The sequence below is a fragment of the Etheostoma spectabile genome, chromosome 5, assembly GCF_008692095.1.
Source record: "Etheostoma spectabile isolate EspeVRDwgs_2016 chromosome 5, UIUC_Espe_1.0, whole genome shotgun sequence".
NCBI lineage: Eukaryota > Metazoa > Chordata > Actinopteri > Perciformes > Percidae > Etheostoma > Etheostoma spectabile.
The window spans coordinates 26219012-26242089 of record NC_045737.1 but is presented as its reverse complement, the minus strand read 5'-3'; the positions used below and the strand labels follow the sequence as shown (position 1 = coordinate 26242089).

The 23078-nt window shown below is 41.6% G+C and overlaps 1 protein-coding gene across 3 annotated transcripts in view; it reads right to left on the bottom strand.

The window, feature by feature from the left end:
- kiaa0825 (KIAA0825 ortholog) overlaps nt 1-23078 on the bottom strand; it is a 121380-nt gene that overhangs the window by 94459 nt on the left and 3843 nt on the right. The window contains exons 2-9 of one of the 3 annotated variants that reach the window (XM_032516561.1): nt 22707-22859; nt 15411-15570; nt 14858-15031; nt 14137-14313; nt 13594-13918; nt 2453-2620; nt 886-968; nt 485-742 (exon numbers count right to left, since the gene is read on the bottom strand). In XM_032516561.1, coding sequence (XP_032372452.1) covers nt 485-742; nt 886-968; nt 2453-2620; nt 13594-13918; nt 14137-14313; nt 14858-15031; nt 15411-15570; nt 22707-22837 — 1476 coding nt within the window. In that variant the 5' untranslated portion in view covers nt 22838-22859. The remainder of the gene's footprint in view (nt 1-484; nt 743-885; nt 969-2452; nt 2621-13593; nt 13919-14136; nt 14314-14857; nt 15032-15410; nt 15571-22706; nt 22860-23078) is intronic. The other 2 variants (XM_032516562.1, XM_032516563.1) reach the window with 2 other exon arrangements.

The window sequence follows — 23078 nt, the reverse complement described above, 5'->3', positions numbered from 1 at the left end:
AAACAGATAGAGTTAAGTAACCCTTTAATTACTGGTCAGAATCTGATTATTAATGTGTATGTGAACACAACCTGATGAAGCTTCTTATTTAATGTTAACTTACTAAAACTGCATAACATTCAGACAAAAAAACATTGCAAACTCTTGACTACAAGAATGTGTGGCTTTCTTTTGTGGAGCAAACTTTAAGAGGCTGTTACCAGATTTTGTAGCCCAATCACATTTGTTGCCATACAAATTACAGTCATAATGAGAAATCATATATATAAGAGTGAAGACCCCACTGATAAGAAGCAATGAATAACTATTTTCTAAATACCTGAGAGTTCTTATTACATGTCCCGAATCAATTAGATTCATGTTATTGGTAACTAGTAGCAGGTAAAGAACTGATACCACTTCATCATCAGAGGTTGAACCTCAGCCTCACAACCAATATTGATAAACCACTTGCCACTCTATCCTACCCTGAATCCAGGAGTACCTTGGCTATCATTTTGGGAGTATCTCTCTCTGAGTATATGTAGAAGAAATCTTCTCTTAGATGTGTGTTGTCGGCAGTGACGGCGGCGTGTCCAGGAACGTGACTTAGGGTGACGGAAGTGTGTCCGGAAGAATGCAAGGCTTCTTCCTGCTGTAGACTCTTGGCACAAACATCATCCAGCACCACTTTAACACAATGCGCCATGTGTGGGACCAGCCCCCTAAATGCTGACCTCCAATCAAACTCCAAAACCTGCACCTGTAAAATAGGATGTGAGCCAACAGCCAATTAATGTCTGAATACAGAAGGGAATATTTTAATTGTTGCAAAATGATAATAAGCCTGAATGTCTTTGAATAATAGAATAAGGTCTTACAAATCAAAACATAGAATAGTCTCACCTCTGGCGTGTGGAGTGTTTCTGCTGTGGATTTCTTGCCATCTGTTGTCATGTCTGAATCCTCTGTATTCTTTTTCAAGATGCCTAAATTATAATAATAAAATGCCCAAAAAAATCTAATCAAATCATGTCAGAGCAATTTCAACAGGGACCAACAATGATACAGAAACTCATGATATAAAAATAAAAAAACAATGTGATGGTAGTTTGTAGCATCTTTCAAATCTGCATTATTTAACATGAGTATTTTTATATCACATAATATACTGTATCATATTATGTGTTAAAGGCCTGACTGAATGCCAAGTGCACTAACATAAAAGTAACTGTATATAACTCAGAGCCAGATATGGGTCACACTGCTCCCATCTCCCCTCCACTAGCCAAAATGAGACAGTGACCGGAGCATAACTGTACATGCCATAGAGGGAGCAGAAAAAGGCAGTAAATGCTTATGGCGATGCCTTTACAAGACTAAATTTGGGGCTTAGATTTGATTTGAACCGAGATTCCATCAACCACATATGGGGTAAATCCATGAGGGGAGATTGTGTGGATGTGTGGTGAAATAGGGGAATGTAGGGCGGTGAGATGTGAAGACAAGCGTACAGGATGTTGGGTTGCAATTAAAAAGCGTGAACATGAAGGCAACAATTTCCTAATCAGAAGGCGAGGAGTGAGACCCCAGGCGAGGCAATTTAGCCGAACAAGACCGCATGGAATGGAAGAAGGAGGAAGCAGCAAGCGCATCACTTTTTGACCTTTAAGCCCATCTGATGAATTTCTGGTAATTAAGCCGTTTGATTGCCTGGAATTAATGATTTGGATAACTGCCCTTTAAAGGCTGTTTACCTCTCTGTAAATTGAGCCTTTCTGCAAGTCTTGTTTTTGTAAATGTAACCTTTATGGAAATTACTCCATGCACCAAAAGCTTTCATTTACCATCTCTGTAGCGGCAGTTCAAAGGGGAGAGAGGAGAAGGATACTAAAGGCTTATATAACACTCAATATAATTCCCTACTAAAATACCATTTCGCAAGACACAACTCAGATTTCCCGCTAGAAGACGTAATAGAGTGGTGTGTGTGTGTGTGTGTGTGTGTGTGTGTGTGTGTGTGTGTGTGTGTGTTTGCAGGGGTGTAAGTGGACTGCCAAAGCCTGGAGGAGAGGCACGAATGCAGGACTGTAGCCAGTTTTAGAAGGTCATGGGTGCAAGTCCCCCCTCTGTAACCCCACCACACTCACAGAAAGACTCTAATTGTCTAATTATTTGAATAATTAATACATTTTACAAACACATTTTACTTATTCATTGTCTGTTTGATAATTATCGGCTAAAAATCTAACTCCCTTCTTGATGGTCCAAATACTGCTTCAGAAACTTATTATATTCTCACTGTCAAGCAAAAACACTAATTAATTCTGTGGCCTTTAAATTATGAATTTTAAGGATATTTGATCTACATAATATTAACTCATGACATGTATCTGCCATATGTAATATTTTTAGATTGTAAAATGTAAACTGCATCTCAGAGTACTAAGAGTTGTAGAAGAGAAGATTGTACCTTTTACACAGGGAGTCTCCCCTGTACAGTCAATAAAGGTCATATTGGTGACTAGCTCCATCACAATCCTCTCAAACCCCAGCAGGGTGCAGGCCAGCTGGGTTAGCGCCCTCAATTGGTGGGAAGTTAAACTGAAGCTTCTGTTTTTCATGGGCAGCTCCATTGGCGCTGTTGAAGGGGAAAAAAAGAATGTAAAAGAGGAAAAATAAACAGTGCATGTGCTTGTGAATGTGTGATTGAAAGAGAGATGGAGGAGTGAGCGCTGCATTACAGTTTACAGTTCAGTAAAGGAATAAACAATTTCATGAAAATAGGTTTTCAACCCAACCTCCCAACCTACATGCACTCATCAGAAAAAACTCTCCCCCCCTCAAGTCTTGCCTTGCACGGCACCTCTTATAAATATCGACCCATTCATGTTTTCCCAATACACCGCATAAACAAAGAGACAGTGAAAAAATATGCAAAACTTTGCTCGCTGAGAAGTCACACATGCACATCCTCCTCTCTCGGCACAAAACTTTTCTCCCCCTAACCCGCTGATGACCCCCTCTGCAAATATGGATTTCCCATTTCGGAGGCTGCCAAAGCCATCACCCGGGGGATGTTCCGCATTAAGCTGGAGAATGGGCGGCTGGGAGATGCGTTGCCATACTCCCAGACACATGCACAAATACTTTTGTGTGTCCGCTTAAATGAGCTCCTCCACTGCAAAGGCATTTGGGAATGGATGAGCTCAGTATTAGCCTTGACTCTGAAAGCATAGAGATGATTGAGCGTTTGGAAGTAAAGAAAGAAGAGGGGGGCTGTTTTCCAATAATTGTAACATTATTGCTGCTGGATCCTAATGTAATTTTGCTATATTGTTAAACAAAATCTGACAATATGACAACACACTGTCCCCAAGGATGTCTGGTTTAATCATGCATGAGGTTTGACTCTCTCTGTATGTAGGCATGTGTGTGTATGTTCACATGAGTGTTTATGAGTGAGTTGATGAGTGTTAGGGTGTTTGTCGGGTGTGTACACGTGTGTTTATGTGCTTGTAATTCAGGTCATTATGAATAACTTGATTTGTAGAAGACACTTTTACACACATTTGCACATGTCAGTCTTGTAGGATAATTGCCACACTGCTACCAAACTTTGTGGTCACCATGGAATATATTCTGACATCAAGTTTGTTTGTGTTTGCAAGTCTAAGTGTATACATGCATTTATGTGCAAGTGTGTGTGATTGCGTGTGTGTATGTGTGTGTGTGATTAAGCTGCATGGGTCTTCAGCTCTTCTGTAATGGGGTCCAGTGGGAGTCTGCGCTACAGAGACTACCTCTTTCTGCATGTGTACATGCGTGACCTGGCTGACACCCACGTGCCAGCCTCGTTCTCCAGCTTGCACATTCACGCACGCACCAACAATCATGTATATTTCTGAAGTCACCAACAAGTCAACATAGCCTTCCGTGCCTCAACGCGGGCAAACTAAAACTGTCTGTCAACATCTCAAGAGTAAACAATCTAAACCTGATGAGACAGGGACACACTAGAAAGAGAGCTGTAGATTCTAAAAACTATCACGAACCCCCCCCATCCCACCACTCACCCCACAATCCCACCTTCTATTGAGCATTCATCTGAGCAGCACCCATTAACTACCACTTTATCTGGGACATCACCTTTTCCAGAGCATCATCTCTGTCTCTCTCCTCAACCATTCATTCCCTCAACCTGTGACCCTATGACACTTGCTCACTAAGTAGACGCACATCACCTTAATGTTCAGCAATGCTCTGCTCAGCCTCTCATTGAGCTCTGTCACCCAGGCTATATAGGTATTTATAGTTTTCTCCCTAGCCAAATAGCTCTATAGCCATAGCAGTGTAGTACACAGCCCTCTAAACCTCATTATACCTTTGTCACAACAGTGAGGCCAAATGGAAGCTCTCATAGCCGGTTGATGGAGAGGGTGTGCTTAAAAGCACCCAGGTGTGTCATATAACGTGGTGCATGGCATGTCTCATAGACTAGAATGAGGAAAGGCACTAGCAGGCAGAAGAGTTCAACCAAAGGTCAATTTACTGAGAATCAATAAGGGAGGACTGGTGCTGAATGAAGGTCAAAAATTATATGTTTATATAAGAGCTCCCCCATATGACATTATAGTGTGAGGGTGTTCTTATGAACACAAAGGAAATCAATGGTTACTGTGATAACCATAAAAGCAGTACGCATCTTATCAGAAGCCCTCAAAGAAAACAAGCATATGTCAAGCAATATGTCATTCAACACAACAGTGTGTGTGGACGGGGGGCTTTATGTTTTCTTATGGAGCAGGAACATTGTAAGAAAAATTTCTGAAAATACCCAACACTGCAAGTCTACAGTGGCCAGTCTCAGTTTGTAGCTTTCAACAATGACAACAATGTAACACAAAAGGAAAAAACAAACAGAGCAGGTATTTTTGGCGAGCCATCAGTCTTCTTCTTGTCTGTCTCTCCTGTGGGTTCCACCATCAGCGCCAGAGCGCTCTCTCTCTCTCTCTCTCTCTCTTTCTCTCTCTCTCTCTCTCTCTCTCTCATACTCACTCACACACACACACACACACACACACACTGCTCCTGACTGGCAGCGAACAGAGAGAGAGGGAAGAGAGGAGGAGATGGGGGGAAGGGAAGGAGGTGGTGGTTAAGGATGAAAACATGGGGAAGAGAGGGAGGGAAAGAGAGGGAGAGGCGGGATAAGGGAATTCCCTTAGCAGTTGTTATTGATTCCGGTGTTTACGGGCGAATAGTTTAGTGCCGTTTACAAAACAGAACAGATGCAGCCAGTGAGCAAAAAGGTAAACAATTGCTGTGTGGCGGGCTGCCAAATCCCCAGTCTGATGTATTAAACTCACGGTGAAGAGCATTTCCCCTTTGGCTGCACTTATTGCCACTTCATTTCCTCCTCACTCACATACACACTCTCTCCTTCTTGCCATCTCTCCTCTTCTCTGTGTCTCTCGCTTTCTCTCTTGTTCCTTCATTTATCCGAGAGGGGGGGAAAAGGAGAAGGGCGTAGGGTGCTTTTTGCAGTCTGACTATTTTCTGTCCTTCTCTGACCCAGGAGGCCCAGTTCTTCCAAAGCGAGCCATTAGTAGGGGGAATTGCATGTGTCTGACATGGCCAAAAACCAATTATTAGACACTTTCTACCAAATGATGCCCAAGTCTTTGGGGAATGGGCAATCATGCAATAATTTAGCCAGTGATTTAATTTCTCTCCAGCACAGCATCCCTCCCTCTCTCATCCTCTGTCCCTCATTTCCGTCTCTTTCTCTTATTCTGTCTCTCTGTAGTGTAAACCAGACCGATCAGAGGGGTCTTCTGCCTCTCTCTTACCACACTACCCTGACTGCCCTCTAGTATCTTATCATGCAATCACAATATGTAAAGACTAGCTTTCTACTTGGGTGTTGAGGTGTGTGTGTGTGTGTGTGTGTGTGTGTGTGTGTGTGTGTGTGTGTGTGTGTGTGTGTGTGTGTGTGTGTGTGTGTGTGTGTGTGTGTGTGTGTGTGTGTGTGTGTGTGTGTGTGTGTGAGTGTGTGTGTGTGTGTGATGTACAACACCCTCTAAAGGTGAAGTAAGCATTTGGTTTCATTAGATACAGAGAGATAAAGAAGGGCAATTTCAGAACGCAAGGCAATTTAGCTACATGGATAAACAACTGAAATTCAACCTGCTTTACATATTGCATACAATTCAAAATTATACAGATAAAAAAGTGCATAGTAATTTGTTCCTATCTCTGTTTTTGTTTACATCCTAGAGGCTGTTATAGTTGTTTATATACTTAGGCTTGAAAAAATACCATATAATAATCTAACCAGCTGGAAATAAAAACATGGAATAGTTTTCGATATTCAAGCATGAAATAAATTTCTTCAGTCATCATGAATCATCTCTCAATCTATTTTTCAGATGATACAAGACTGATGTTGTAATTGATGCAACATGACTGGTAAACTTTAAATCTAAGTTCACAATAACACCTAAAATCAAAGCAGACATCCTTGTCAAAACATAGTGCCCACATTGCCCATAATGCAACACGGCCACAGACAGTTCTGTCAGAATCGGGTATGTGCCAATATCAGCTAATGTAGCCTCAAGCCACTAGTCTTAAGCAGAGACAAGGAGCAAGCTTCAGAAGTCTGGAAAGCCTTTTTTTTCTAATTCCACACACAGATTTTTAAACTTGTACTTTTAGACCCAACTGACATTACCTCAAGTTAAATCACTTGAAGCTAATTATCAGACTTTGCACAGCTCAAATACAACTGTAAACAGACTTGTTGTAAAATGTGTGGGCTTTCCCTTAAAACAAAACCATATAGATACTGAATAGAAGGACACCAAGCATTGACCCTTGTGGAACTCCACAGGGCATAGTGGCCAACAATCTAATCAAAAATGTTAACAAACTATTATGATTTCAGTTTTTATCTGGTCTCTGTATCCTGTTTTCTGTTATTTTTGTGTTTCCTCCCTGACCTTGTGTTTGTGTCTTGTTCTTCGCCAGTTTTCCACCGGCTTCCCTGCCCTCTTGTCACCTGCCTACCTGCATTTTAGTCCTCATTTTCCTGCCAAATGTCACACAAACTGTTTCTTATGAATAAAAACCATCCCGAACTTAACAGTCTATACTTAAAAAATCCCACAAAAAACATGCTTTAAAAGCATTAAAAGTAAAACTGTTAAAGAAGAAGTACTACGGGCATAACGGTGAAAACAAAGCACCAACTGACTCCTGTAGTTCTCCTGCACCGTGTGCTTGTCTTAGTATGCTGCCTGGTATCCTTATTGATACAGATGTTAACTGACGTGCTCAAGGACTTAAATATCAAAATGGGCTGGCCTATCCCAATCTTGTCTATGTGTATTTGTGGACCTCTTTATTCTTATCATGGGGCATGGGGTGTAATTCTATGGCTGTTGAACACTTTTTGTTGTGCACGTCTTCACTGTGTCTCCATGCCTTCTTGTGTGTTCATTGGGAGTCAAGCAGGGTCGTGTGCCTTGGGGTACGTTTGTGTATTTATGTGTGTGTATCTGAGGAGGCTATGAGCCACTGTGGACCGCCTGCTAGGCCCTGTGACAGCTGGGGTCCTCTACGTCAGTTGCGGCCCACTGCTCACTCAGACAGCATTATTATGGGAAGCCTCCTGCTGCGATTCCCCAATACACACTCTGACACATGCGCACACACACATACATGCACACAAACCACACAAGCCCTGGTCTGTTGTGGCCCTTTTCCTGGGTGCTGTCCAACCAGGCCACAGCAGGGGCCACCTGCAAGTCAAAGAAGGGGAAAGTAGCAATATTTGATATCTAAGTTAACAAAAAAGGAGGTGTAGTGGCAATGGTGGTGACAGAGACTGGCTAATTTTTCTCTACTTTGTTTTTTCTGTCCTCCTCTGTGTCTGTTTTTGTTTCGGTCTTTCTTTGTGGTGAATAGTGCAGTGACAGCAAGATAGGGGTTAAGATTTCTGTGGCTTCCTCCACGTAATTGAACCAAGCTGGCTGGATGAAGAACATGGAGGAATGTATTGTCTTGATGGGAGTATTTCATTAAAACCCACTTGTTTAGTGCCCTTGTTTACATTATTGTTTTCAAGCCCTATGCAAATAACACTGACTCTTCATCGCAAAGTGCTGGCCGCTCTCAATAAGCCAGCCATTTTTGTCTGTGCTTTTTCAATAGAAGGTGCCAGGAAAATGTTCATATCCTTGAGCTTTTCAAGAGTGATACACAAAAGCCATTGTGACCACTCGGAGGAAATGGGGAAACAAATAAATGGCAAGCATAATACACATTCTCAAGGGCCCTGGAACATTGAAAGATATATTTTTCTGTGTGATTTCATTGAAGCCGTGATTTAGAGAAAATGAAAAATGACACACACTCACACATTGACACAACCAGAGAGTAAAGACCCAGCTCTTCTCATTAAGATTAGTAAACCACAACTTGCTGTGTGTGGTAACTTTCTTAAACAAAGCCTTTTAATTGTCTAGAAAGAGAGCGGCATAAAAACGCATCATCCATAACTCGGAAAGTACCCCGCAAACACACATGCCCACGTGTACTCAGACACAAACACACAAACCCACCCACCTAGCCCATAATTACAAGGCAGCATGCAGGTGCACGTCCCTGGCTGACAGTGTGTATAAACTCAGGCAGATATGATCTAGTAAGGAGCTGCTTTTAATAAATATTAAAAAACGCCATTCCCAAGCAGCCTCAATCCCCACAAGAACCTCCAATGCCAGTTAGAGCCTTAGCTTAGCTATCTTGCTTCACAACAGAACTTCTCTCCCCGCTGAATAGGCTGCTATGCTTTCTCTAAGAAAGAGTTCAAAGAGCCAGAAAGGGCGAAGAGGGGAGGCACGGTGGGGGTGAATGTGCTTGCTATACATGTTCTAATTCAATCCTTTTTTTATCTATAGGGAGCTGCCGACGTCTTCATGTGAGGAAATTAGTGGAACTGGAATTTAAATCAGTGGTATCAGAATGGGGTTGCACAGTGTTTGAACAGAATTTCACAACCTCGACTTCACCCCTGTGGTCGATTGTTAAGGAACAAATTGTATCTGTGTATGCTAGGAAGTTGGAATAAAAGCTTTTGATGTCCTACAAAAACACAGATCTCCTATTCATATGTATGAAAATTACTGACGCCATATGGAAATTTACTGATGTATTTTTAAAAGGAAGGTATTAAATTACACTTGACCACACTATTTTCTAAGTAGGCCTTCAATTAGTGCACAGATATATACACACACACATACACACACACACACACACACACACAAGCATCAACTCAAAAACAGATGGGCAGACATGTTCACATTATTTGCTCAAAGATTGAAAACACACATGCATGCAAACACATGCATACCCACCTACATAGTCACCCACACACACATCAGGGGGAAAGTAAAAAGGTAAAAACACAGTGACAATGCATCACAGCAAATGGCTTTTGCAGTGTTAGTGTTTCTGTACTGGTTTTGGGTGCATGTCATAGCATGGAATTATAAGAGGCCACCTGGAAAATAATTCATACTTATGTCTTACACACACTATCATAATCTTGCATATTCACTACTCATACACACACACACATACTATTATAATCCTTTTACGTGTCTGTATGTATGAAAGGGTACAGTAATGTATGTGAGAGAGTATAGTAGTTTAAGAGTGGAGTATTACAGTAGTGTAATGTAGATGTATATCGTTTATGTGAGGGATAGTATATATGTATGTGAGAGAGTATAGTAGTGTATGTGAGAGAGTATAGTAGTGTATGTGAGAGAGTGTAGTAGTTTGTGTGTGAGAGTATAGCATTGTATGTGAGTGAGTATAGGAGTGTATGTGAGAGAGTATGGCATTGTATGTGAGGGAGTATAGTAGTGTATGTGAGAGAGGAGTATAGTAGTGTATGTGAGAGAGTATAGTAGTGTATGTGAGAGAGTGTAGTAGTTTGTGTGTGAGAGTATAGCATTGTATGTGAGGGAGTATAGTCATGTATGTGAGAGAGTATAGTAGTGTGTGAAAGTATAGCACTGAATGTGAGAGAGTATAGTTGTGTTTGTGAGAGAGTATAGTTGCGTATGTGAGAGAGTATAGTACTGTGTGTAAGAGAGTATAGTCGTGTATGTGAGAGAGAGTAGTATTGTATGTGAGAGAGTATAGCATTGTATGTGAGAGAGTATAGTAGTGTGTGAAAGTATAGCACTGAATGTGAGAGAGTATAGTTGTGTTTGTGAGAGAGTATAGTTGTGTATGTGAGAGAGTATAGTACTGTGTGTGAGAGAGTATAGTCATGTATGTGAGAGACTATATTATTGTATGTGAGAGAGTATAGCATTGTACAGTATGTGAGAGAGTATAGTCATGTATGTGAGATAGTATAGTAGTGTGTGTGAAAGAGTTTGATTGAAACGGAAGGGAGTTTGATAACTCAGCTCCTGATTGGTTGACTAAGAAGAAGCAGTATTTGGGGCAACCTCTAGCTCAACCAGTAGGATGGTTGCAGGGTTTAAGACCCCGTTACTAGACGAGACAGCATTTCAGTGGATGGTCATTGAAATCCAGAAAGAGGTAAGTTGATTAAAAAATAGCCAAGGAGTCTTTTTTATTAACGTCATCCTATCTGCATTGTCCCCGTCACGCCCCGATGTAAGTCAAGTGCAGATTTCAGTCGTGCATGCGCCACTTTGCGACGAGTGAAGATGTGAGTTGCGCATGCGTCACTTTGCAACAAGTACAACTAGGACTACAAGATGATAACGAGAGATTTCTTTAACAGGAATACATTAAAATCGGACCTACTTAACGAAGTCCGTTCACTGCTGGTTACAAGTTAGCAATCAAACACAACAAAGGCTGTCACCTGAATAGCGTTTTGAGCTAACGTTAGCAATAAAACTATCATAGATAGCTAAACGTTTTTGAAATGATTCCCATCTTCTGTTATTGTTTGTAATGAGAAAAGTTTATTATTTCATGGATCTCACAAATTTCCGTATGACATGTTATGCTGTGAACCGTTTAAATCTGAGCATGCGTAACTCATATCTGTACTCAAACCGTTTACATCTGAGCATGTGTGACTCAAATCTGCACTCAACTTACATCGGGGAGGGACATCCCCCCCAAATTAATGTTAGCATGGTCGTGACACTACTACATACACTCTCACATACATAGCTATACTCTCTCACATACACTACTATACTATCTCACATACATGACTAAACCCTCTCATACATACAGGTAAAAGGATTATAATAGTGTGTATGTATCAATATAATGGTGAATATGCAAGATTATGAGTGAGATATATGTGTGTAAGACAGAATATGAACAGTGACATACACATGCAGACTTAGCCCACCCGCTCCCCTGCAGACTCAGTGAGGTGTGTTAGTAAGGTTTAAAGCCTGTATTGTTCCTGACCAGCCAACCTGTCTTGTACACTCCCCAGTCTCACTGTTCACCCCATTACACTCGGAAAACTACAGGAAGATGGGGAAAGACAAGAAAAAGAAAAAAGGAGGGGAAATGGATGCTGGAGAGATGGAGTAACAAAAAAGGGGGGCGAAAAGAATAAGATGAAGACAAAAAGAGGGCTGAGACCCTTCGCATCTGTCTAGGTACAATGTCAGAGCTTGCCTTTGAGTCGGTGGGGTTAAAAGAGGAGGCAGATCTTGCTGTGAATGCTGTTAAATGGTTCAGTGGTTTGACAGTGGCTGATGCTACAGACAGCGCTGCTCCCCCGGGAGCACGCACAGTCTCCCAGGCATGGTTCTTATCAAAATATACCTACCGCCTGCCTCTCCTGCAGAAATAAACAATAACACAGCAGGGAAGGATGGGGAGATCTAAGGAGTCATAGGATGCATATGAAAATAGAATCCCTTTTTTTTTTTAGACAATTATGGGCGTAGCATACAGTGTAGACAGTAAAGTGTGAAAGCAGATTATGCATTAATGTTCAAGCTCTGGCTCTTAAGGAGCCACAGGCGTTAGGGTGGTGGATATGTGGGTTCTTAACCCTTTTTTTTGGGGGGTGGGGAGGTTAGAGACTTAAAAACATGAACACCACTAAAATGTAATCCCAGTTGTAGCCCTCAAAGCAGTGTTGCAGCTGATAGACAAACACACACACACACACACAAACACACACACACACACACACACACATAAAACCAGCACAGGCAAAACTGCTCCATTTTACCATCATTACACAGCACGGGTCCCCCGCTCCCTTTGGAGCCGTGTTCTGCCTCCGGTGCTACATTTGACGGTTTGTTGAGCGGCACGTAGGTGTGTAGCCTCCGCCGCGTTACGTGATCAAACAACACAACTGACGCATGGCCAATTATCCTGGCTGCCTCCTCTCATCTCACATTTAAGGAGAGGGAAAGTAAAAACCAGAGAGGGAGATGGAAAGAGAGAGATTGAGGTAGGGAGGGTGGGATAGAGGGAGAAAAAGACGCAAGGCTGGTGGTGTGTTTATCGAAGAATGGCAGATGTAAAAGCAATCTTCTACCCGTTCCACAGGGAAGCTGACATGTGCACCATATCTGAAAAAGTAAACAATGGCTCACACACTTTACATTTCTTTTATTGTGAATCTTTACCCTCAGCAAGCCGCAAATAGGCCAATATGAAACAAACAAAGACAATATGTAGGGAATTAAATATGAAAAGTGACATGGCGTGTGAAGGTCTCTACTCTTCTCTTGTCTCAGTGTATAACTTCACTGCCTGCTCCATGACAGTGACACGTTCTGCATTAGTGACAATTAAAAGTACTTAGTCGTATTTATTTTTTTCTCAAATATCCATTTGTGTGACAAGGTTGTGAGATTCTTGAGCCTTGTGCATACTTCTGCACCAACTCTTTCTTGCTGCTCGCTGCTCAAATGTAAGAGGAAGATAAAGATTAATCATTTCCCCTTCTCCACTGTAAGGTCATGAGATTGTGTGAAGGTGCTGCTCTGCCCTTGTTATGTTTTAATAAACGTTTTATGGAATTCTTATAAGAGAACTATGTTTATCTTGTTATTAAACTGTGATTTAAACACGTAGTCGACAGACCTCGGATGGGGCTCAGACCGCTCATCACAATCACAGATAAACTATGCGGTAAATAGTGTTTAGAAGTAGTTTCAAATGAAGCCTTGGCCCTTGAAATGCTGCTCTTCTCTTTTTGTTGGTAAAAAGGAAAGTGAGGCAGACGGGATAGAGGGCCGTAAAAAGAAAGCAATTACATTGAGAACAGGAGTTACTGACAATCACTTACAGAGGCCTTGGCTCGGCCTCACATCACTACACACTACAGTTGGAAGATAACAGGAAAGTTAAAATAGAGAGGAGGGAGAGGGAGAGAGAGAAAGAGAAAGAGAGAGAGGCGTTAGCCATCATTGGGTAACAACAAGTGGGAGGAGAGGAAAGAAGGCAGAAATGAAAGAAAAAACTACTGTAACGTATTTCCAACCGCTAACCAAGGACTATGAGAGAGAATGAGCGGAAAGAATAAAATCAGATTTTAAAATACATTTACAAGGAACCACTTACCTACGGTTGCCCGCGACCTAGCTGAATATTTCTTGATCTTGTCGGTGAGCGGGGTGTTGTCTCTCAGGGCCGTCTCACATTCTCTCTCCATCAGGGAGGCCAGTTCTCGGGTCACAGTGCTGAGGTAAGCCACACTAAGGAAACCCAGGATGGTGTGTGGTTCTGCTTGTCTTGAAAGAACATGGAGGTCCTCTGTGAGAGCTTGGGTCAGAGCTGGGACCACAGAGCGGAAGCCTATAGCCAGTCTGTCGAAGCCGGTCTCACCACCTGGGCTTGAGCTCAGGGCAGAGACCAGAAGAACCAGCACAGATCGGCTTCTCAGACCCTGGATCATTACAATCAAAATAATATATCACTGTAAAATCATTGGTATACTACTGTATCATATTGGTACAGCAAGTTCAGTACACAATGTGGATCTGTAATTTAAGAGGCTCTCCCTAACTTATATGTTGAAACATAAATAGAAATGGAATATTTTACAAGATTTATTTTTATTTTATTTATTTTTTTCTTCATAGTATTTTCACTATTGCACCGCACCTGGTAATGTGTGAGCACCTCAGACTCAGGGTAAAGAAAGAACAGCTGTTGCAGACACTGGACTCGTTCAGGGACAGAAATAGGTCTGGATCCAGGATGGTCTGGTCTGCTGGAAGACAGCCGGTCCAGCAGGTGGCGGCGCAGCTGGAGACGCACATCATCCCAGGCCTCCTGGATCTTAAGGAATTCATAAAATCAAAGGTATAAGTGTAAAAGCATACTGATAATCTACAGCACACATTTAGAGGGTATCTGAAAAATAATATTTTACAGTGAACAGTGCCATTACTAGTTGTTGTTTTTAAAGTTCTTCTTAAAACAACACTCACATGACCATTTGTGTATGCACTTAAACCATTCGTTCATTCATCGTTCATTCACAGCTTGTGTTACTAACACTGCAGCTCACCAAGGAAAAAAGACTTCGGAAGATACTGACTTACTTTGACTGAACCAGACTACCTGAGACTCATTTCAGTCTGATATGAGTCTTCAACTTTTGAATTTTTCACAGAACGCAAACTGTGTATTTTGCCCCCCTTTACTTACATTAAAAATGCTTTAGAAAGGGATCTCTCTGTGGCCAGTGTGAAGAGCAGAAACACGTACAATGTGAGTACTGTTTTAAGAAAAATGTGAACCATTCATTTAAGCAATCCATGAACTGATTACATAGTGTAATTTACAAGTCAACTGAATTAAAAATTGTATGGTATATTACCTCGAACGAAGTGTCATCTCTGACCGTATGAACCAAGGAGATCGAGGACGCAGTCAGTGATGAGGAGGCAGACTGGGTACAAGGAAAGCAGATACCACACTGGGCAGACACATTCAGCAGTACTTGAAGTGTCACCTCCTCTTTCCCCTCATCTTCAGAACTCAGGTACTGTTTCTGAGTGAAACAGAGGGGGAATAGGGAAGTTAATATCCTAAAACTGACAAGTCAAAACATAAATGGTCCTTATCCAAAAGTTATGAAAATATTTTGCAGCCAAATCCAGGGCTGTATTCTTACTAGTCTTATTAGTACCAGGGCTGCAGAGTAATTAACAGATAGATAAATGTAACCAATGGAATGTCAGTGCAATTAAGTTTGAAACTGAGGATACCCAGCACTATTAGTGCAGATTGATGAAATCATTATGATCAACATAACCGCCATTAGTTATCAGTCTAGATTTCCCATTTCAGAAAGTTCATACAGTTTTATTATCTATGAAGTACAAATAAATATATCTATTATTATTATCATCATCACCCTGACGTATTACCAAAGCTCTGAAGAAATCCATGAGCTCTTGATGTCCCGTGGTAACAGGCCTGAAACTGTGCGCTCTGAGGTTGAACCACTGCACGCACTCTGAAGGACTCGGTGGGCGCGCCCGGGAGTCTCCCATTTTGGCCTGGAGTTCTTTTAGCTGCTGTTCAATGCTGAGTGAAAGGGAAACACACTGTGTAAGTCTTGGAGTTCAGGACCATGAAACAGCATACATTACCAAGCTCAGAGCAGAGGAGTATAGCACTCAGCAAAATACATATTAACTTAGGAAATTGAGTGGAAAATACGCCCCTCACACAATTTTATGGTTAGTTCTGACATCAGAAAATACGCAGAAATAGGAGATTTTAAGCCAAATTTTGTCTTAACTTTATTTGATGTTAGAAATCGACTGCTATTACTTGTTTGGATTAGAGCTGGTCTATCTGATATTCTCCTACATGCCATGTTTACCAGCGCACAGCCAACATCTTCCTGTTAATATAAACTTTTCCATTACCAAGTCGTGCTTGGACAATGTGTTTGACTTTCAACATCTGCTGGGACAGTGTCTTTATTTTGAAAGAAGACTGTTGAGAGATAGAGTACACCCCAATTATTCAAACATACCCAAATGACGATACTGCTGCTGCACAACAAAAACACCGTAACAATACACACAACCAACCACATTTCAGTAATATAAACACATAAACACCATATCAAAGATGCACATATACCTACACACCACATCATGTTTGGCTCTCGCGCACTCTCATTCAGTGTCCGTGCCGTGAGAAGACAGCTACAGAAGCATCAACAGTAATGAACACAGACATCGATATATCAGTGTGTGAGTGTGTGCTAAGCATCTGGTGTGAAGTGGTGTTACAGGCATCTGCAGGCATCTGAGACACACGCTTCTTTCCGTCTCACGTCTTACTCTTCCCCTTGACACACAAAAAAACACACACACACACACACACACACACACACACACACACAAACACACATACACACACAGAGCTCTTTTGATTTTAACAGACTGCATCAGCTATTGCGTTCCCCCTTTAATATGACAGATTAGAAATGACATCTTTGGGCTCGACATGTTTAGTCATTTCCATGCAAATCAATGCATATATATTTGGCTGTGTGTGTGTGTGTGTGTGTGTGTGTGTGTGTGTGTGTGTGTGTGTGTGTGTGTGTGTGTGTGTGTGTGTGTGTGTGTGTGTGTGTCTGTGTCTGTGTCTGTGTGCGTGCTTGTGTGCATGCGTGCGTGCATGTGTGCGTGCATGCGTGCGTGTCTGCGTGTATGGACCTACATACCTGCATAATTAAAAATGTTATGGTGTTGTGAATGCTGCCATTGTGTTTGTGTGACTGTGTTTGGCTGCCTGAATGTGTGTGTTTGCATATAGTAAAAGTAGGGCTGAAAAGAGCAAATCTATGAATTACAGTTTTGTGATCAAATAATGGTATGATGTTGGTTTAATACATCACTTTGTTCTCTGTAAACTTGAAATAAGCACTTGACATTAGACATTATATGCTACATGATTACATAATTAATGAAATGTTCAGATAATTAATCGATAGATAATGAGAATATTAATTAGTTATAATCTTGTCTTCCAAAAATGTGTGCGTGTTTTTGTGTGTGTGTGTGTGTGTGTGTGTGTGTGTGTGTGTGTTAGCATACATGATACAGAGCCAAAATGCCATTTCAGACAGCTCATTCCCTACTGCAGCTCTATAAACTGCCTCCTGCCTGCTCCTGGGCCATGAATGCATCCAGATGTCTTACAATGGCAAGACATTAAATAACCGTTCAATCTGACACACTTTCGTTTCAGAGGGGAAAACGCAAGGGGATAAAATGTTATAGACTGTTGCAAAACTGCTATCCTCTAGGTTGAACACTGCCTAATGCTATCGATTTCTCTCTCTTTAACTATCTCTTTCTCTTCCTCTTTAGGCAGGCCAGATGATGCATCTCACTTTATTCTCTTGACACCAACTTGCTGACTGACAGAAACCTTGATTATAAGGTGGGTGTGCTTTTTGTGTGTTTGGAGGGATTTGATGTAAGGTAATATTGTCACACAAGTGCAGAACCTTCAAACCCCTCATTAAAATAGGTTTCTGTGTAGTTGTCTATGTTCCTGCTTTTTCTATAAACATTGTATAGAAACAATTTTGCTTTAACTTGTAACAGACTGTGTGAGTGCAGCAACTCTTAACTATGCTTGCCCAAAGCTCACTAGCTGTAAAACACAGCTTCAGCAAGGTCAAAGCAAAAGCGGGCTTAGGATTGCTAACGGCACTGTGTGTAAAATTAATAGACACCACTTTAAACAACACAAAGGACTGTTTAGATGCTGGTGTGTTTGTGCGACCTCTGAGTTTGCTTTCTCTAAGGAGAATATAGCCAAGACTTTCTGAGTAAAATGTAGTAGATACAGCATACTTAAAACAACAGTTTTACTTTCCTTTATATCCCTTAGAGCTGGCAAAATATGAAGAGAACACATATATATTTGAGATAAAAGTGTTTCTAAATTAAATTTTTAGAATAGCTTTCTGTCATGTGCCGTGACTTGCAATGAAACCCTGCTGTAGATTAAATGGCAGCACGGAGCACTGTATGTGTGTTTATAGTACGCCATAAACATGGATGTTCCTTCTGGGCTCCACCCCAGGACTTCACATAGACAGCAGGTTTCAAATGGGCTTCCATCTGTATAGCTCACTTTTCACTGACTCTCTGACATTCATTAAAAACAGAAAACGTAAGTTGACTACACCACGGATATCAACTGGGTGGCTTCTCTCTTGTTCATCAGCTCTATAACAGAATTGAGGTTTTTAATTTCAGATTAAGTTCCTATAGGACATCAACCTTGATAGGGTGGGACTCCGCAAGGTGTCAGAGATTTCTCTGAGACTCAATTTCGCAATATGTGGACTCGACGGAAAGTGATTGTTGAGTTGAAACCATAGACTTAGACAGGTAGGAGAAAGGCTTCTGGGCGTCACTCTCTAGTTCCACTCTCCATCATCTCACTCCTGCCTTCACTCAACAAAACAATGTACTTGATGGCTTCAGCAACAGCACTTGCCTCTTTGGATACATTCTCACGCCTCGCCTCCACAGTTTTTCTCTCTCTATTTCCCCTCTTTCTTTTCTCTGTCCTGAAAACTCTTACTTTCCTAATTTTCTTTTCCTTACTCTCGCTTTTCGATTACCCCTCCTTAGGGCCTTGTGCTGTAAGTTATAAAGTCAATGTGGATGGTCTGTGTCAAGAAGTCCATCCAGCTCTCTACAATGTTGCGACCTTTTGCCCGCTGGTGTAAAAGCTACCTGCAGCCTAATCAACTTGGCAGGATTAGCTCCAAACCTGATGACTTCCACTGCTAGCAGCTCAGACGCCGAGGAATGAGACAGAAAGAGAATGAGACAAGAGGAAGGTTAAAATGGATAGAAAACAGAGAAGTCACAGAAAATAAAACCATTCAACTATCTGAGTTAAGACGACAATGGACAAACCCGTAATGGCAAAAACGCCGAAGCAGAACTCAACAAAAGACCTGGAGAATGAGGAAAAAAAAGAGTCAGAGGAAACTGGGAGGAAAGGATTCTTTAGGCCTCTTGACAAACATGTCAATCATCTTACCCTAACTGGCACACACATACACACACTTGCACTTTCTCTGCTGAACTGAAATCTAATTGTTTTTCAGACCGGTCTAGCTAGACAGTCGACACCGCAACCGCCCTCCCCCCAAACCTCCACTACCGCTGAGAGAGAAAGGGAACAATCGGAGGTCTTTTATTAGATATGATGGCACATTTCACAGCTCCCTGACTTACAGAAACCCAATCCCGCGATTAGTCAGCGCTTTGACGTTATCTTAAGTTCCTTGTCAGAATTAATTTAGTGTGGGTGGGCTGCTGCGGGGCTGTCTGTCTGTCGCGCTCCGCTCGCCTACAGGAGGTGGGGGGCTGGAGGCAACGGGGGCAGGAAGATCCCTTTCAAATAAACCCCAGCTCCAGTCAGTGCCAAACCAGCCGCCTGAGAACTAAATATCTCCTCCATCAAAGGGCCCCATTCTGCGAGGGGAAAAGCAGTGAATGGGCTTGAATGAACATGCTGAAAACAGATCCCATCCTGGCCCAGCCTGTCGCCCACTTAGTGCCCTCAGCCCTTAACCCCCCCCCGCCACCCAACCCAGCTAATGATACCGGAGAACCGATACAGCTGATATAACTTAACACACGTGTCACGCACAGCTAAACACAAAATCAGCTACATACTGCAAGACTACAGATCAGTATTTTTGTTCATTGAGAAGGACCCTTGTCCGATATTTTAATGTGGCAGGCTTTCAACTCCACCTGCTTGCACACTTACATTAAATCCTAATTATCAGAAGCACTCACACACACACAGAATCAAATTTAAAGTATTGATATTGTACCCTGATTAAGATTGGCAGGCGACTAGTGAGAGCCATTTGCCTTTCCAGTGTGAAACTAGAGCCCTGTCTGCAGTCTCCAGGCCTGTGCTGGCACTTCATTAGAGGTCTTTTGCAGGTAGCCCACAGCTCCATGGCCCCACACCCCACCCAACCCTAAACCACGCCACTGTCCCATCTGATGAAAACTAATGGATTACAGCATTTCAATTTGGGGGAGCCGGCACCGTTGTCAGCCTATCTTAATCTCCTTCAATTAGGATGCAGCTCTTAGGCAAATCTCTGACATCTGAGAACTGGCAGCAGGCCAGTCACTGTGACCCATAAACAGGTTGTAGTCCTTCACGGGTGTAGGCAGCTCTGTCTCCTCCATCTCTCGGCTTCCCTTTCCTCTCTTCCACTTCCGTAATTTGTCCCAGAGACTGATAAGTCAATTAGGCAGCAGGTGAGTGAGCTGTGTGTGTGTGTGTGTGTGTGTGTGTGTCTGCAGCCCACCCTGGTTGAAGCAAAAAAAAGGCCTTGCAAGATTTTGTTTGCCTTTTGTTTGCCTGGATGTGTCCCGATTGTAAAAGAGCTGTCCTGAAATAGTCGGGGAGGAAGTTAGCTGCAGCCTGACAGACACTGACCAGTGGTCCCCCACGGCGAGAGGAGGATTGCCTTATTTTTAGCCCTATTCTCCATTATCTGGATGCTTTGTTCTCATAATGGTTATCCCACTCCCATCTGCAGGAACACAAAATAACCCTTTAATGCTTAGAAAGCAGAAAAATGGCCCGGCCTTCTGTAATAAGCCTTGAATTACCTACCCAAGGGTTTTCGTTTCAAGATGTGGAATCTTCAATTATTATGTTCCCATTTGGAAGGAGGAAGGAAAGAAAGGAATAGAAGGGGAGGGAGACAGAGAGAGAGAGAGAAATAGAGAAAGAGAGAGGGGGGGGATAAGTCCCAGACACTAATGGTGCCAGAGTGAGGCTTTGTTCACTTGCTACATTTAGCCTGTCCTTCATCATCTGCCCTCAGCCTCACAACGCCACAAACGATAAAAGACCTGAAATATAGATTTCTCTTTTTCTTCTGACCCCCCCTTCCCCCGTGTCTCTCTTTTTATCAGTCTATTTGGGCTCTCCAACTATTCCCATGAGCCATCATTGACAGGTGTCTATATTTCAGTCTTTGGTGTGAAAAAAAAATCTGATTTAAGCTGCTACACTGCACTTTCTCCCATAACACAAGACAACAAGTTTGTTCCAATAATTAATGAAATTGAACCACCAAGAAATATTATTTTTTTAGGTTATGTTATCAAATACTTGACCCAAAATGTTTGGGAACATTGGATTCATAAAGAGGCCAAGATTCATGAATCTCAACACAATTATCTCAAATCAGCTCAACCATGAACAAACAAACTACATTTATACGCACATAAAGAACCAGGTTATCGAGAGAAATCAGGTTAAGTCTGCACTGCCATAAAGTAGTTAATCTAAAACCCAAAGATAACTAACTGGCCAAGAGTCAACCATAAGTTTGAACCACGGCTGGTATGTAATTTCAATGTATTAGTTATGTAATATCACACTTACATTTTGTTTGTATTTCTAACTGGACAGTGAAAGGACAGTCAATGTCAGCCCACTTTTCTTTGCTATTGTAGAAATGTGTCTGAATGTTTCAAACAGGGTTTTTTTCAGGTGTAGAGCCAGTTGTAATCAGACTTTGGATTTAATAACTAGATATTAGGTTACATACAAGAAGACAAAGCTAAGGTAATGATCTTTCCTTTTATTCCTCCGCAATGATGCCACAGTGGCACTTTACCTGTCATAAGTCTGTGAATTGCATATCAAGTAAATGGCTGGTTAGAAATCTGCGTATAGGGTCAGGAAATCAGAGTTTTTCCCACAGCATGTTTCTGATCGTTGTGTTAATCCTTAATCCTAACTAAGGAAATGAGACAGAAATTAGGCTTTCTTTCAGTTGAAAACAAATCCCTTTATTTGACATGGAAAGTTTCAATATTGTGAGTTGTATATATATATATATATATATATATATATATATATATATATATATATATATATATATATATTAATTAAACACTGAGGCTGTTACTCCAAGTGTGATTGGTGAATTGGACAAATTCATTTAGGAGATAAACATGATACTAGAATGATAAGGAGAAAGTTAGAGTGGCAGAGAGAGAAAGAGAAAGTGAAAAACAGACCTTTCAGCTTTTGGATTTTATATTTCTACTTCTGCAACACTGCTCATATTGCTGCCATTGTAAACTATATTACTGGTGTTTTGTCTGTCAGTCAGACAGGTTGGTCCTCTCTTTAAAATGATTCCTGCTAGTTTTTGCACATAGTCGGCTTAAAGAAATCAGAGCCCTTAATTTTTGGTACAGTATGTAACCAGACTTCCACATTTAAATAATCCAATCCATCAAAGTAAACATAAAGCTTGTATTATTTGTTGTGAAAGTAACTGTTTAACATGTATTTCATGTTTACCAGTGTTGTGTTCTCATAATGAATTCCACATCACATTGCACTCGGCTTCCTATAATTTACCTGAAACTCACAGAAAGAAATGGAAGATCCTTCCAGGAAATAATCCCTCAGAAACTGCTTTAAAAACTTTACTGTCACATTAGTGTCTTCTAATTTGGGGCATCGTTATCATATGGGACAATATTTCATTTCAATCTCGCTTGGACATTATAAAGTTTAAATTCCCATTGTAGAGTGGTTGGAGGGGACGAAGGAAAGTCAAAGAAAAGTGTTTGAATGACATATAAGTCAATGGTTTTGCTACTCTGACTGACCTGTTGGCATTGAGATTGAGTTTCTCCTCTGTGTCTTTTAGGAGCTGTTCAAAGTCCAGCTCACTGGAAACCCCTGGAACCAGCAGCTCCACAAAGGCATGGTCTTCAGGAAAATCCCCCGGCCAATCCATACTGCTCTGCAGGGAAAAGGAACCGGAGAGAGAAAGAGAAAGGCAACCCTTACTGAATAACATTAGAAACACTCCACATGACATGTACCAGTTCATGAAGCCAAATAATGAGAAAGACAGCACTGGTGTCAGGATTAAATCAACAATTTAGGCTGACATCAAATAACAGAGATCTGGAGTGTTATATTATCACAGCTGTCTATCAAGTGTGTGTGTGTGTGTGTGTGTGTGTGTGTGTGTG